This window comes from Parasteatoda tepidariorum, chromosome 2 (assembly GCF_982258835.1).
Source record: "Parasteatoda tepidariorum strain Cologne lab strain chromosome 2, Ptep-v5.0, whole genome shotgun sequence".
Classification (NCBI taxonomy): domain Eukaryota; kingdom Metazoa; phylum Arthropoda; class Arachnida; order Araneae; family Theridiidae; genus Parasteatoda; species Parasteatoda tepidariorum.
Genome location: NC_141756.1, coordinates 90,494,084 through 90,509,880, shown reverse-complemented (window position 1 = coordinate 90,509,880; position 15,797 = coordinate 90,494,084). Strand labels below are relative to the sequence as shown.

Genomic DNA, 15,797 nt, shown 5'->3' with positions numbered 1-15,797 from the left:
TTAGAATTTATAAAATTATTTAAAATCAGTCACAGAAGACTTTAAAGAAAGATTACAATTTCAGGAATTTGCCTCCATGAAGGACATTTTGATGGAACTTATTCGCGTTACATGGATGTCTACTCTGACGGCAAGAGGATTCTAATCCATGATGCATTTACCACCGATAATATTTTAAGCTAGCACTGTGATTGATGCGAGCCGGGTGCGGAATTCGCAGGGATTCGAACACGGTTAACCCAATTGGGAGGCGAGCGCTCTATCCCCTAAACCACCACAGCTTTTTTGATAGTATTAGAAAAAAATTAAATATATTTACTTGAGCACTATTTGTCGCAATGCATAGAATCACAATTAGCCACTTATGCTTCATTTTGAGACCTACCTGAAACAAAATGTTACAATTTTATAAGCAATAAATCAATAAAAGTACATAAGAGTCACATTAATACGAAATTAATTGGTTCCTATGAAAAATTCGTTATTACGAAAATTTCGTTGCACAGAGGTTGAATGTTTTTTCAGTTACTAAGGTAAATATTAATTTTTTTAGCTTGTTTGAAAAATTATGTCTTTTAATTAGAACTGAAGTTAATAGATATTATTATTGTATATAAAAACCATAGATTTTTATTGCATGCGTAACCGGTGAAGTTTGAAAGTATGCAATAATTCTCTGTTTAGCATATAGTTATTTATGATTATGAAACACAGCATGAAACATCGGTGCCTACCTATTTCTGCGTTAAAGGTAAAATCTTCCAAACACGACTCACTTCCAAATTATTATTTTTCTAAAATTTGCAGTTATTTTGCAGTTTTTTAAATCCAAGAAAAACAGTTATTTGTCAATGAAATTTCATTAATTTTCAAAATCAATTACTGATAAATTTTTGAATATGAATTTTAGAAAAAAACTCTTACAAACTACTTTTTTTATATTTTATATTTTGTACAAATTTAATTCCGATAATTTATCAGATATTTCAGTGACTATTAAACTGTTTTTTATAATTAAAAAATACCTAAATATACTTTTGCTTGTAGTTAATAAAAGGACAGAAAAAAATGCATAAAACTATATACCATTGTCTCTCCAGAGTCAAGGGTTAGTTCATAAAAATTTTAAGAGTGACTTATATATAGCACATTTTTTTTTCCATTTCTGAACTTAATTTCGAATGAATGTAGTATTTCAGTTAAAGGGCAGTTTGTCTGTATTTTATCTTCATTTTTTGCATCGCTATTACTTTCCTGTCTTTTAACGTTAACCATTTCCCCTTATAAATCTAATACCATTTTGTATATAAATTAGTTTAAAATTTTTCGTTCACTTTTAAAAAGACGGAAAGAGTTACCTCATTCTCATGATCCAATTTATTCAAAAATTCCAATTTTCAACTGAGATTTCTAAAAAAACTGACGAGAATATAAATGATAAACATCTAAAAAATTCGATATACGAAGACAATCGCTTCGTTATATGGGGAAAAATTTTAATGTTGTTTAACGTTTTTGATTCAAAATAGTATTCAAGGGAGAAATTCGCTGTAGGTATACTTCATTGTGGAGAAACTTTGCTGCAATGTATTTTTTTTTAAATAAGAATTAATTATTATTTTAGTTTTTAAGGCAAATTTGCGCGAAATTTAATCAAGCGACATGAAGGTTTGATTTATGATTAACTCAATTTAAAATTGTTATTAAATCTTATGATGAACTTAAAAGGAGTTTTAATATTAAATAATTTATGGTTTGCAGACACGAAAATTTTAAAACGGGGAAAAATAATTTTTATGTGCGTCTTAAACGCTTTGATTCTCTTAATTTTTGAATGTAAATAAAAAATTATAGCTAAGATTTTCAGAATTCAAAAAATTGATTTTAATATATAGATAGATGAATAGTAGTAGGTATATGAATTAAATTCATGACATATGTCTTAGAATGGAAATAACTTTGGATGGTACTTTATTGTGATTTGACTTATATACCAATTATAATATACCAGCGTTCTTGTATCTATCTTTTTTAAATATTAGTATTCATAAAAGTTTCAAAATATATGCACTGAAAAAAAGTATGGTTTAAACTATCAGAATATGATAAAATTTACCATGTTTCTGGCTCTACGGAAAAGCCTAATAATTTTTACCGAAGTGCTTTAGTCATGGGATTTTGGTGAAATTAACAATAAAATATGATTTTTATAATATGTGATAAAATTGTGAATGTGGTGAAAGTTGGTAATTTCAATATGATAACTAAGAGCAGATTTTGTTTAATTTTTTGGTGTAGGGACTCTGTAATATTTACAATAAATTTATGAGATCCTATAAGCATTCACCAATCCATCAATCAAGTGAATGGAAGTGTCAGTTTCTTCACAAGACTATTGTACTTATTGGTTGATGAGTTCAATTGACTTCAACTTTAATTTTAAAATAATTCTAAGTTAAAGTATTTCCTTCTCTAAACAAAGACACAATGGTCTTTGAAAGGAGATTTTCTACTATGGAACCGGGACCAGAACTTATTTTCGTTAAATAGAGAGCCGTTAAACAGAGATTCATCTGCATATTTCTACTTGGTGGTATCAAGGAACTTTAAAGTACATTTCAAATAAATAATAACTTGCAAATTATTAACAATGCACTTACCTTCGTTTCACTTAAGATCTTGAATGTTTAGAAAAATAAATAGAAAAAAAATATCCCCCTGTGTACAATGTTTACAGTAAGGTCATCGCTACAGAAAGTGATGAACTTTTAGTGTCCACAAACTTCTTTTTTCGCCCTAGGGCCCCCATCCAAAAAACTTCTTGACTTGCTATACCAGTTTACATGAAGATGAGTAGAATAAGACACAAGGAAATTTATCACGTTCACTTAATTATTAAGTCTTTTTAATCGAAAAAGAACCTTTCAGCTTGAAAATTAATATTATTTTTATATTATTTCATAATGTAATTTAAATTTTGCACCATGTCATATCATTACTGCAATATTAATATGGTGCTAAGTAATGAACTTATGTTATAGTAATACTACTTTATGGTATAGTACAGGGGTGGCGAACCTTTATGTACCAACGTGCCATTTTCTCTAAAAAATTGCTTAATGAGGTCATAGACGTGCCGTCAAATAATTTTAACTTCGTGATTATTGGGAAAATAATAATACTAAATACTATCAACTCAAAACTCTTTATTTACATTGAAAAAAATATACATTTTGCAATGTCTCAGTTATACACGCAATTCAACTTAAAGTAACATCAGTATGACTTCTGTTGTAGCAGATTAAATGACCAATAAGTTATATTAGGTTGTAAGATGTTAGTTTAAGCAGGACTGTTGATTTTTTTGCTAGTTATTTATTGTCAGCTTGTTTTTTACTGTTATTAATTGTTTTTTTAGCATTAATTTGTAATTTTTTTATTAATAATTGTTTATTCTTTTGTTTGTTTTTTGTGAATTTTAATTTAATTGTTACATATGCTTCATAGCGTAATAACATTTGTGTAATAACAATTCATAGTGTAACAACAATTGTGATCGGTGGGGTGCCCAAAATATTGTGTAGCGTGCCATAAATGGCACGCGTGCCATTGGTTCGCCATCCCTGGTATAGTAGGTAATTTGGTAAGTTTGAATAGTGTAATACTATGATCGTAAAGGTTTAGTGAATTTTTTACAAGTTACTTTCAAAGATTAGTTCATGGAAATTATATTATTATGAATGAGAAGGTAGAACTTAATGGAAACTTGATTCAATTTAATATCCAATGAAAATTATAGAATATCTGTACCACATTATATTTCAAGGTTTAACTGAGTTTATTGAGAGTGTACACGGAGGAAAAATTCCAGTAAAATTAGCGAACTTTTTGGTAATGACGCTTCTGGTTAAAAAAAATTGTAATTCTGGTGAATGAAATAAAAATGTACAGTATTTAAATCGGTAATTTTTTCGTATATATGATATTCCGGTTTTCAAAATTACAGCTCTTACTACCTTACATTTCGTAAAAAATTATGAAACTGTAATGCAAATTTAACCGAATGTATGGTTTTTATGCCATCCTTTTAAGGAGCAAGATAAAATCCTTTTAAGTATCAAAGAATTTCTAACATAACATGTTGGTTGACCATCATTTTCGAACATGAAATGATGGAAGTTTGTTGGCCTATCAAAATCCATTGTAATTGATAGAAATTGTTGGATGATGTTTACAATCAAATACTGTTGGGCTATGAAGAAGCCAACATAAACCATTGAAATATCTTAATGGTTCCATTAAGAATTTTATCTTTGGTTTATATTCTAGGTTCTTTAATTTATTCATAATACTCTTTATATTTGGGGTTCAATAGGCATACTCTTTATTTTAATGTACCTTACTTGTTAAACTACAATCTGAAATTTATTTGTTCTTCTTCGAGCCGTTTAGATGACATTTACTTCTTTGTTAGGAATTACGTTAGGAAAGATTTAAAGCACTAATCCATATTATCGTCTGAATTTCTATAATCTTGACATGGTGCCAAGTTGAACCTTATTGTCTTTCAAATAAGGTCTGATTGAACTTGATTGAACCACAATATTGCTCAACTTGAACGAAAATGTCATCCAACTTATCACGTTTTCAAGGTTGATGCAAGTTTGCTCGATAATTGCGTAAATGGTAACAATATCTATATATATATTTCGCTTACACGGCACCAAAAAAAAGCCTCATTACAACTCCCCGAAGGGCAACGCTAGAAAATCGACCAATGATTGCTGCTAAAAATGTCACATGGCAAATGTCACATGACGTGGCTCAACATATAGCGCTTTTAAAAACGGAAACAATAACCAGAGTGAACATTATCAGGTTGTTCAATTCAGATTCATGCCCTAAAAACATGATAATGTTTAATTTAAACTCAATTAGGAATTAATTAGGCTGGCCTTCTCCATGACTATGAATAAGTCACAAGGCCAGACTTTTGAGAAAATCAGTTTAGTATTGACTAAACAAGTTTTTAGTCATGGACAACTTTATGTTGGCCTGTCAAGAGTTTAGTCATTTGACAGCCATTCAGTAATTGCTCCAAAATGCCAAATCTATAATTGTATTTTCAAAGAAATTCTAAATGCTTAGTGTTAATTTCTTAGAGCTTTGCAGAAAAAAATGTTTTTTGGAAAAAAATTAATTGAAACTTCTATTGGCAGTAGGCAAGGGGAACTGCCAAAATCAAAACTCCCCGATTAGAAATGCAGCATGGCGACCTCCACGTGGTATTTCTCGGGTAATGCTAACAGCCATGCATTTTAATTTATTGTATGTAAAACATCCTTATTTTGTTCTAAAATGTTATATACTTTATCACAAATGATAATTAATATAGAAATTGATTTCAATAATGCTGATCACCAAAAAATATTTCATTTGGCGATAAAACAAATTTTTGTGTTCTTGAAAATGAAAGACTTTTTTAGGGTTATTATCTCACAAGGAAAAGTTAGGGTTTAAAGTTTAAATTTTTAAATAATAAATTTTTTTTCTAAAACTTTCAGAGTTTCTATCATTAACTAATTTATTATACACATTTAGTTGAATTTAGGTGAGTAACTGCAATATTTGATAATTTATTTTGCTAATATGTTTCTCATTTAGCTAATGTTTTGATTTTTTCACTATGTACAATCTAAATAGCTATTATACTTTTTTAAAAGCCAATAAGAACATTGATAGAATTCTTCTACATAAGTACAATACTATGTCTTTGATGATAAAATACTATGTCTTTGATGATAATATGCTATGTCTTTGTGCTAGAACATTGCGTTCATTGGCGAGCGAGCGCAGCGAGCCATGGTTCACGGCGTGAGCCACATAGGATTGCGTAGCAATTCTCGGGGGTTGGCGAGCGTTAGCGAGCAGGGGGTGGAGCCTCCTAGTTAGGATTTAATATTGAACCAGAAGGGAACAAAAAAGTTACCTTAGGTGTTACTCAACTATCATGTATTTGTTAATGTGCGCGAGCAGGTGTGCGAGAGTTAGAGACATTTACTTTTCTGTTAGGAATTACGTTAGGAAAGATTTAAAGCACTAATCCATATTATCGTCTGAATTTCTATAATCTTGACATGGTGCCAAGTTGAATCTTATTGTCCTTCAAATTAAGTCTGATTGAACTTGATTGAACTACAATATTGCTCAACTTGAACGAAATTATCATCCAGCTTATCACGTTTTCAAGGTTGATGCAAGTTTGCTCGATAATTGCGTAAATATTAACAATATTAGGATTTAAGAACACAAACAACTGCTCACACAACAACTGCTAAGAACACAAACAGCAGAACACAAACAACTGCTCACTCAAATTCAAAACATTGAATGAACAAGAATTTCTACTTCTCGGACGAACGATATCGGACAGGTGAAAAAACAATTGCTTGAACCATCCGGCAACGACATTGTCGTTCACACATTTGTCGTCCGATTTTTCGGTATCGTGTCGTGTAATGAAAAAGCGCCCTTAAGACACGGTTCCCTGCAGATCACCGAAGTCAAGCAACACTGGCTGCGGTCAGTGTGCGGGTGGGTGTCCACTTTGATCAGTCTGAGTAGAGACCGAGAGTACAAGGATCGGTCCTCGTTGAGCTGTTCTACTGTAAAGTGCTCGACTTCGCGCGCAGGTCGTCGGGATACCTAAGTGGGGGTGCCATCACCCCTGCATAGGATCAAAATTGCGATGGCATGTCTTCGGATCATCCTCAGAGATGTTTCCAAAGCCGTTGCCATTAGCCCATTGTGCAGCTCTAGTAAGACGTAAATGAACTTCAAGAACAACAATCATTCGTTTCTGAATTATAAATTTAAAATAAAAATTTTGGTGTGCATTAAGGGTTGTCTCAATTTTAAAGGCGGAGATGTTTCTCCTCTTACACCACAGCTGAAATAAACTCTGCTGTCGAGGAAACGGAGTCAAGTGCCAACCTGGTGAGAACTATAAGTAACTATAAGCGGTGAAAAAGCTATAAGTAACCTTTGATTTTTTTCTTTTTTAGAGCCAGCCATTTTTGACTAGCTGGTGAACGAAATCGCTTCCTGGATGTGAAGCTCAAATAATGTTAACATTAGACTTAAGGTCTGGTTTCTTAGGACAAGCGCCTTATCTGAGCGTCAGCGGGACGTCAACGTCCCGCTTACGCCAACAAAATACTGGTTTGTTAGCTCAAGGCCTGGTTTCTTAGAACTAGCGCCTTATCTGGGAGTCAGCGGAAAGTTGACGAAGAGCTGACGCCTAAAAAATACTTTTTTGTTAGCTCAGCGTGAGCAGTCGGTTCAACGCAGACATTATCTCTCATTGCGCATGCGTTAATAACGTAAACAAATATTTATTTTGAATTTGTATTGATTTTGTTATTGCCGACCAGTATTTTAGAGAACAAATAATGACTTTGTCCAAGAAAAAACACATTATAGCTGAGTTAAATGAAGAGTGCTATGTTTAATGAAGAAGCTATGTTTAATGTCAAAATCAAAATCTTGGCTGATTTCAATGTGCTGTTGGATGTTGTCCGCCATTGCTTCTGTGGTTAACGTCACGTTGTAATCCAACTGCAGTTGAGTTGGACGGCAATTGCAGTTCAAGATGAGTGTTCGATGACGTAGACTATCAAACTCACAAATGGGCCAATCAGAGGTTAGCGCTGATTTCCAGCTGACAGCGTCCTGTCCTAAGAAACCAGGCCTTTAGGAGGTAACATAACTGTATGTGAAATCTATTTATTGATATAAAACGATCACCTTTAATCATAATAGAATTTCGAATAAGAAACTATCTTTATCTCTCTTGTGTATAGTTTAAAATTTTTTTTTTTATAAATGTTGAATATTTAAATCTGGATACATCCAATCGCGCTCTCTCTCTCTCTTTTGTAGCTACTTCTCATCAATTCAATCACGAGCTTACAAAATGAATATCTCTAGAGAAATAAATAACCACAACGATAGATAAATAGTTATTAATGTTAAAAAAAAAATAAAAAAAAGTTTTTAAAAAAAATCGCAAATAAAGCTCTTCAGATTGCAGTAACTTTCGAGTCCCGCAGTGGACTGATCGATAAGACACGGTTCCCAGCAGATCACCGAAGTCAAGCATCACTGGCTGCGGTCAGTGTGCGGGTGGGTGACCACTTGGATCAGTCTGCGTAGGGGCCGAGGGTGTGCGGTGTAAGAGTTAAATAAAATTATTATTATTTTGGGTTGGTGCGTATAAAGTAAAAGGTTATTTATGTATTATAATTAATATATTGAAATATTTGGTATATGTACTAATAATTGGATATAGTCATGATTAAAAATAGTTAGATGATTGATATAATAATTAAATTAAGGCTGAAATGTATAAAAGGTAATTAAATTAAATTAAGGGGAATGTGATCGTTAAGGAAAGTGGTAGTACAGTGCTAATGTGGGATAACAATAACCCAATAGGTTCAAAGGGTCACAAAGTGTGAGGTTTGAACAAATTGGATGATTTGGTATCACCAAATTTGGAAAAAGGGCGAAACTAAAATAAATTAAATATTAAAGATAAATAAGGTAAAGTCATGCTATATCCAAAAAATATATATGATTCAAACAGTAAGCTGATGTTTCCAATAAGAAAAACTAATAAATTCACACTTATGCATGCCCATAACAATAAAAAAAGTACTCACCACATACAGAAGGAAAAAGGTGATAACTAATAGTTATAAAGGTAAAGCTAAAAAAACAATCACAAAACTTTCTGTTCAACTAAACATTTATTTTTGTAAAACTACCTTTCGTAACAAACAAACAATATGATTGCAACACATTTTGTGGCACAGAAAAATATATCTTTTAAAAGGAAATGGGTGACAAGAGAATTTAAAGAAACCAAAGGCGTCATGCAAAAGTTATAAAAGAACGAGTAATTTAACCGTTAAAATAAATATGAGAAGAAAGCTTAAATTTGAGAGGGCTTTTAATGTTAAAGAAAATTAAAGGTATAAATTGTTGATTTTAAATTTTACAGAAATTTATTACAGTTACGGATTTAATTTAAAATAAAGGTTAAGAAAAAATGTAAAAAGAAATCCCTCGATACGAACCGAAGTCCGCATCGCGGAGAATTTAAAAAAGGGTAACCTGTCCGAATGTTCGAGAAAAAGAGAATGTAATTTTAAAAAGACTTAAAAATTCCTTAACTGGGGTAGACCAGAAAAACTGCGACCAATTAAAATTAAAGAGGCGGAGAGTTTGAAATTTAAAGGAAAGAGATTGGTTAGTTAGCCCCCCTAAAATTAAAAGAAGAAGAAGAAAGGCGTGAATAGAGGGGTTGGTGGACTTTCCCCACAGTAAGTGCGATGGCCGCAATGACCATGAGAAAGGTCAACAAAAAAGTTAGAAAAGATTGCTAAATTGGAAAAAAAAAGGAATAGCGTTTAAAGAAAAAATTAAAGGCTTAAGTAAAATTCGAAATTAAATTGTCACATTACATTAAGTGTAAATGTGACATGCGGTATTGGTCCTCGTTAAACTGTGCTACCGTAAAGTGCTCGACTTCGCGCGCAGGTCGTCGGGCTACCGAAGCGGGGGTGCCATCCCCTCCACAGAGGATCAAAATTGTGATGGCATGTCTTCGGATCATCCTCCGGGATGTTTCCCAGACCGTCGCCAATAGCCCATTGTGCAGCTCTAGTGCGACGTAAATTAACAACAACAACAATAATTTTCGAACTGATTAGAATTTCGAAAAAAAAGAAGAAAAAACCCTCGCTTAAAATTTATTAACAGAAATGGCCCTTTCAGCTCGCCAAATTTCAATCTCGTAGTTGCATTTCAGTGGACTGTAGATTTGCCCAAATGATATTTTTTACCTACATTTTGGAAATAATAATGAAATCTTTTTTATTTCATCGAACTATGTACATTTTTCTACTCCCCTCATAATTTTAAGTTGTTAAGTGTTATAGTTTTTGCACAACATAACATAGTGTTATGAAAAGTTGAACAAACAAAACAGCAGCAGTGATATTCAACACATAAATTTCACTTGAAGAACAACAACTAAAATAAAAATATTTCTTTCTCAGTTAAAGTTAGCAGTTAAGTTTGTTTGATTTTCTATTCGATGTTTTTTAATCATGACATACATATACTTTCCTTGATCAACATAGGGGAGGGGAGGAATGCACCCCGTTTCGCCACGACGCTTCCCCATAAATTTCTATGTTGCACAGTAACCATGAACGACCAGACCATGACCTCCAGAAGACGTGTTATCTCTGCGCAGCAATGCCGTATCATAGAACAGGACGAGGCGGAAAAGTCTACCCGGCCACCAGCCGAAACAGATTACTGAACAACGTTGACCAAGCTTCAACAGAGGAATTTCTTGAGAAAAGTGGGATTCCCCTAAAATAATTTCTCCCGAGTACGAGTATGGAAAAGGATGAAGTGATAGATTACTACCTTCAGTTTACCCTGGAAGAACTAGAAAGTTGGTATCATCCATACTGTAGACTCCGAAGGGGACTAGACTGGCGCACAAATCCTATATATGTCTACCTCGACGCAGGAGCCATAGGTATGATCAACGCCATGGAAAAGAAGCAGAAGGAAGAGAAAGATCGAAAGAATGAAACTGCAATTGCCAATCCAGTGCCCAACGCCCAAAAGACTGATGAAAAGGACGCAACCAAAGACCCAGTGCCTACTCCAACGATTGAAATGGACACTACGGAAATTCCAGATCCCCCTGAGAAAAGAAACAAAAAGAAGAGGAAAAAGGCGAAAACGAGTGTCAACCAGGCGACGCTCCCTGACATTACTGCAGTTAGCGAGCCCACTCAAGTCCCAGCTCCCGCTATCCCAGCTGATACAATACCGACTGAGAGTATGGAAACTGCCGATTCGGAGGACCCCAGCCCAACCCTGGACATAGCTCCAAAACCAAAACTGAAAACCCTCATCAGAGGACTGCTAGCAGATACGGATATTTCAGCCCTTGAAAAATATCTCATCGAATTTGGAATTCATCCAGAAAAGATTATTCAGCTTAGTAAAAGGAGTGGGCAGGAGCTTAGGCCCCTCCCACTCTTCCTCATCATACAGATGGACACGCCCACCAGTAGAAAAATCTACAACATTAGCTCCATTTTGGAGAGAGATGTTATAGTAGAAAGATTCAGAGGAGGACGATTCCAGACACAATGCTTCAGGTGTCAGAAATATGGCCACACCCAGCGCAACTGCCAAGTCACCGAACCAGCCTGCATGGAATGCGCAGAAGCTCATCTTACGTACCTTTGTACGAAACCCATATCCACTCCCGCCAAAGGCATTAACTGCGATGGTGAGCACCCGGCCTGTTTTTCGGACTGCGGTGCAAGACCCAGAAAACCCACACATAGAAGAAGAGCCCAACCCAAGACAACAAAAGATGCTGCCAGCAGATTCCTGCTCCTCTTCAAAGAGATGAAAGAACTACTACAAAACGAAGAGCTTGTTAAGCTGCTCCGTTCCCTACTTCCAGAGCCGCAGAATTGATTGTGTTCTGCATCCTCCCAGGACTCCACCCCCAGGACTTACAGTGATTCACTGTAAATTTTTTCATCACATATATTTCAACTTGAAATCTATGCCCATTCAACTTAGGACTCTACAATTTAGACGAATCAGTTAGCGGCGCTTCGCGCCGAATACTGAGATTTTCTACATTTCCAACGTTCCAACGTAACCATGAACTAAAATTGCGAATGAATGACAATAAAACGGAGAGGTTTTTAGTAAGAATCGTTGCCGATAGAAGGCGCATACCTTCTTAAAAAGAATACACTTTAAGAACAACCTTTTTCGTTGTTCGTCATCAAAATTTCCTATTCGTCCGTATCGTGTTTAGTTACATGATTTGCAAGAGTTTATATGCTATACTTTTATATTTAAACATACATGTAATGGGTTTTTATTCGGAAGATTCTTCCTATTTGTATTTATTTTTAACGTATTGCATTACAATGTTAACCAATTGATACAGAAATATAAACAAATGGAAACCGGTTTCATCAGAGTAAAAATAATGCGGTTGCTTAGTATTACCTGATTATTATAATTTTACATAGAATCTTATAGTGTGTGTAATAATATGGCCGGGGACTGTCTTACTTCCAGTAAAAATAGTGATTTAACTTAGCTGAAGAAATCTGATACAATTGTTTGTGTTTTTGTGGTATAGAATACACACTAGAGAATTGTTGAGAATTAACAATGATTTTAGAAACTGAGAAATAATCAAAAAGAGAAATGTATATTTTGTTTGCTCGAAAAAAGGTCATAGAGCTAACAAATGCAAGTCGAAACATGTAAGATGTGTAATTTGTAATAATAGACATTTAGCTCATTTTAGTCCCGATTATACTAAAAACAAAATCGTAATGTTTTGAAGGAGGAAAACCACAGAAATAAAATATGTACTATCGGCCTAAAACCAACACGCTTGATATTTTAGTAAATAACGACGGACCACTAGCTGCACTTTTTGTTTTTTTTATTAATGACAACAACATTAAATATAAACAACAGGGGCCGGGATAGCCTGGTCGGTAGGGCGCTGGGCGGAGATCCAAGAGGTCGTGGGTTCGATCCTCGCCGGCCGAAGACTCCCCGTGTAGTAAATGGTGACTGATGCACGTTAAATCTGTCGAGTCTCAAAGTCCTCCATGTTCCCACAACAAATCAATACCTCTGGGGGTACTGATCCAGGAGTTTCCTTGTCTTCTGGATTGGTTCAAAAATACAAGGCTACGGAGTTGAACGTTAGTATTCGTAAACCCATGAAATTGGGTCGGCTGTTCAACGACGGTTATAAAATAAAATAAATATAAACAACAACAACAGCTGGAGATATTGTGGATTTCGAAAGGGTTTAAGAGATATTTATCCACATCTAATGTTTATCGAGTCTCATAGGAGAAGTGATGATTTAATCTCCTTCCACTAGGGAATGGCGCGCATGCGCCAACACACCGCCCAGCCTTGCACTGTTCACATGCAAGAACTTGACAATTTTTTTTGCAGTTATACATTTAACATATAATTTTACAAAAACTTTAACATTATTGAGTATTATAACTTTAACATAACTACTACTCAATCAAAATCTTTGAGATACATTTCAAATTTTTTACATGAAATTCTAATAGAAATACAAGTGTTACATAAAAACAAGTATTAGGATCAGTCAGCTTAGTGATTTCTCGAACACGATTAGCGACGAATTGTTTCCATTTTTTTCTGAGATCCTCTAATCCAACCACTTTTGAATCGGTCCAATAGAACACTGTGCACTATCTTTTCTGATTGATGATTTTCAGTACTTTGGAACTCAGACGTGCAGCTGAGGCTCCTAGAAGCTCAAGTCGAGGCAAAGTAACTCCTTTTAGTGGTGCAACTCTGCTTTTCGAAGTAACGAAATTTACATACACTTTGTCTTGTATTTTAAGTTTCACATAAATGGTAGCTCCGTATGCAAGTTTCGAGGAATCTCAGAAAACATGCATTTCTACGATGTCACTATTACTGTTAGAATCTAGCACAAGTCTTGGAATTTTAAGTTTTCCCAGGAGAGGTAACTCTTTACACCAATTTTTCCAACTTTCCATAATGCTGGGAGGGAGATTCTCATCCCACGAAACTTTCTTTTCCCAAAGTTTTTGAATGAGGCATTTCATCCGTATTGTGAAGGGAGTAAGCAATCCCATTGGATCAAAAATCTTTCCGATGGTCTGCAGAAGAAATCTTTTGGTATTTCGGCAGTTTGAAACGAATTCTAAAATACCTTTTGTGTCTAATATCAAGCAATCATCTTCAGTTTGCCAGGTCATGCCTAATACCTTAGCATTATTAGTTCCTAAGTTTATAGGAATATCGACTGGATAAGTATCAAAGGCTTCTTCTGACCACTGACTCATCAAGGCGGAGTCATTGCTAATCCATTTTCTCATCTCCCTTCCAGCTTCTTTCATGATTTTCTTCGCACTTCGGGATATTATAAGTGCCTCTTCTCGGGTATCTTGACCTGTTATCTAATCGTCTACGTACATGTAAGAATCTAGATGATGTACAGTCGTGGGATATTCCTCTCTGTATTTTTCAATGTGATGTTTGATGGTGGCTGCTAGTTGGAAAGGGCTAGTGTTAAGTCCAAAGAGTAATCTCTTGAAACGATAAATTCGAAGTTTTGGTTTTGAGTCTAAACGAGGATCACTGTCTGTCCACAGAAATCGTACTGTATCCTTGTGCTTATCCGCAATGCAAATTTGTAAAAAAGCCTGACGAATATCTGATGAAATTGCCACTCGGCTTAGTCTAAAATTAATAAGTATATCGAAAAGGTTAGGGTAAAGGTTTGGACCTGGCCATAAACAGTCATTCAATAAAAGTTCGTCTACCTGGTGAGATGCTGCGTCAAACACTATTCGAGTTGAAGTTGTAACGCGACCTTCTTTTTTTATGGCCTGATGTGGTAAATAGAAAAAGGGTCTATCAATGTTTGATTCAGAACTCTCTACTTCTTCGATTATTCCTTGATCCAAATAGTCCCGAATGATATTTTGGTACTGAGAATATAGTTCATTATCGAATCGCAATCTTCTCCATAAATTAAGAAATCGTTGTTTTGCAACGCAAACGTTATTGGATAATTCTTTCCAGTGTTTACGGAATGGTAGTTCAACTATATATCGACCATCTTTATATTGTACAGTTTGTTCAAAAATGTTCATGGCTTGATCTTCTTCTCGAAGACAAGGGTCTTCTTTTATGCCGAGAGATTCAAGTTCAAAAAAGCGTTTTAAGATATCGTCTATAGAATCATCGTTTTTGAGAAGAAGACACGCATTTTCATTATTAATTTTTATCTCATCGAGTCGACCACTCGCGATCCATTCGAATTCCGTTTCTCTTAACAACAAATCTTCATTTACTTTATAAACGTTATCCTTAATTATTCTAAAGAAAACATCAGCATTTAATAAAGCGTGAACTTCTTTCGCTTCAAAAAATGAAGGATCCGCTAATTCGAAAAACTCGGGTATTTTCGTTTACGATATATCTAAGCTGACACTTGGAGTTAGACCCGTAATTTTATCTGTTCTTCTGTGGAATTCAATCGGTTCTTTAAAACTACCACTTTTATTTGAAATGATAGTACTCAATTTTCCTTTCAGATTTTGTTTAGTCGTATTAAGTCCAGCCACGAATGTTTGGATTCTTTCTAATTTAATCCCAAGAATTTCACTCGTTTTCTTACTCAATATATTAACATTTGATGCCGAATCGAAAATAACTCTACATTTAATTAATGACCCATCCCTTTTTTGCAATAGAATATTTCCAGTAGATAATAAAACATTCTTTTTATTTTCATTAGAAGTATTACTTAAAACCGCATTATGAAGAGAACTTTTATTTTCATTTTTTATTTCTGATCCTTCGATTTGATTTTCTGACGCCAGCTGTTTTCTGTTCTCAGCGATAGCTCGTCTGAAACATAATGTATTCGAATGGCGTTGACCACAATTACATACAAAAGACGATTTACATTCCCACTTTTTATGATTTTTTTTCAAACAAATTTCACATAGTTTATGATATTTAACAAGTTCAAATCTTTTATGCGGTGTTAATTTCAAAAATTTATCACAGCGAAATATAGGATGTGATTCTTTCAAACAAATTACACAGTTTTTATTCTCTATATTTTCATT

The 15,797-nt window shown here is 34.2% G+C and overlaps 1 protein-coding gene across 2 annotated transcripts in view; it reads right to left on the bottom strand.

Moving 5' to 3' along the window:
- Positions 1 to 15,797, bottom strand: part of LOC107449664 (blastula protease 10) — a 54,322-nt gene that overhangs the window by 22,978 nt on the left and 15,547 nt on the right. The window contains exons 1-2 of one of the 2 annotated variants that reach the window (XM_043056261.3): positions 2,661 to 2,798; positions 320 to 385 (exon numbers count right to left, since the gene is read on the bottom strand). In XM_043056261.3, coding sequence (XP_042912195.2) covers positions 320 to 373 — 54 coding nt within the window. In that variant the 5' untranslated portion in view covers positions 374 to 385; positions 2,661 to 2,798. Of the gene's footprint in view, positions 1 to 319; positions 386 to 2,660; positions 2,799 to 15,797 lie in introns of those variants that run through there. The other variant, XM_087157711.1, reaches the window with a different exon arrangement.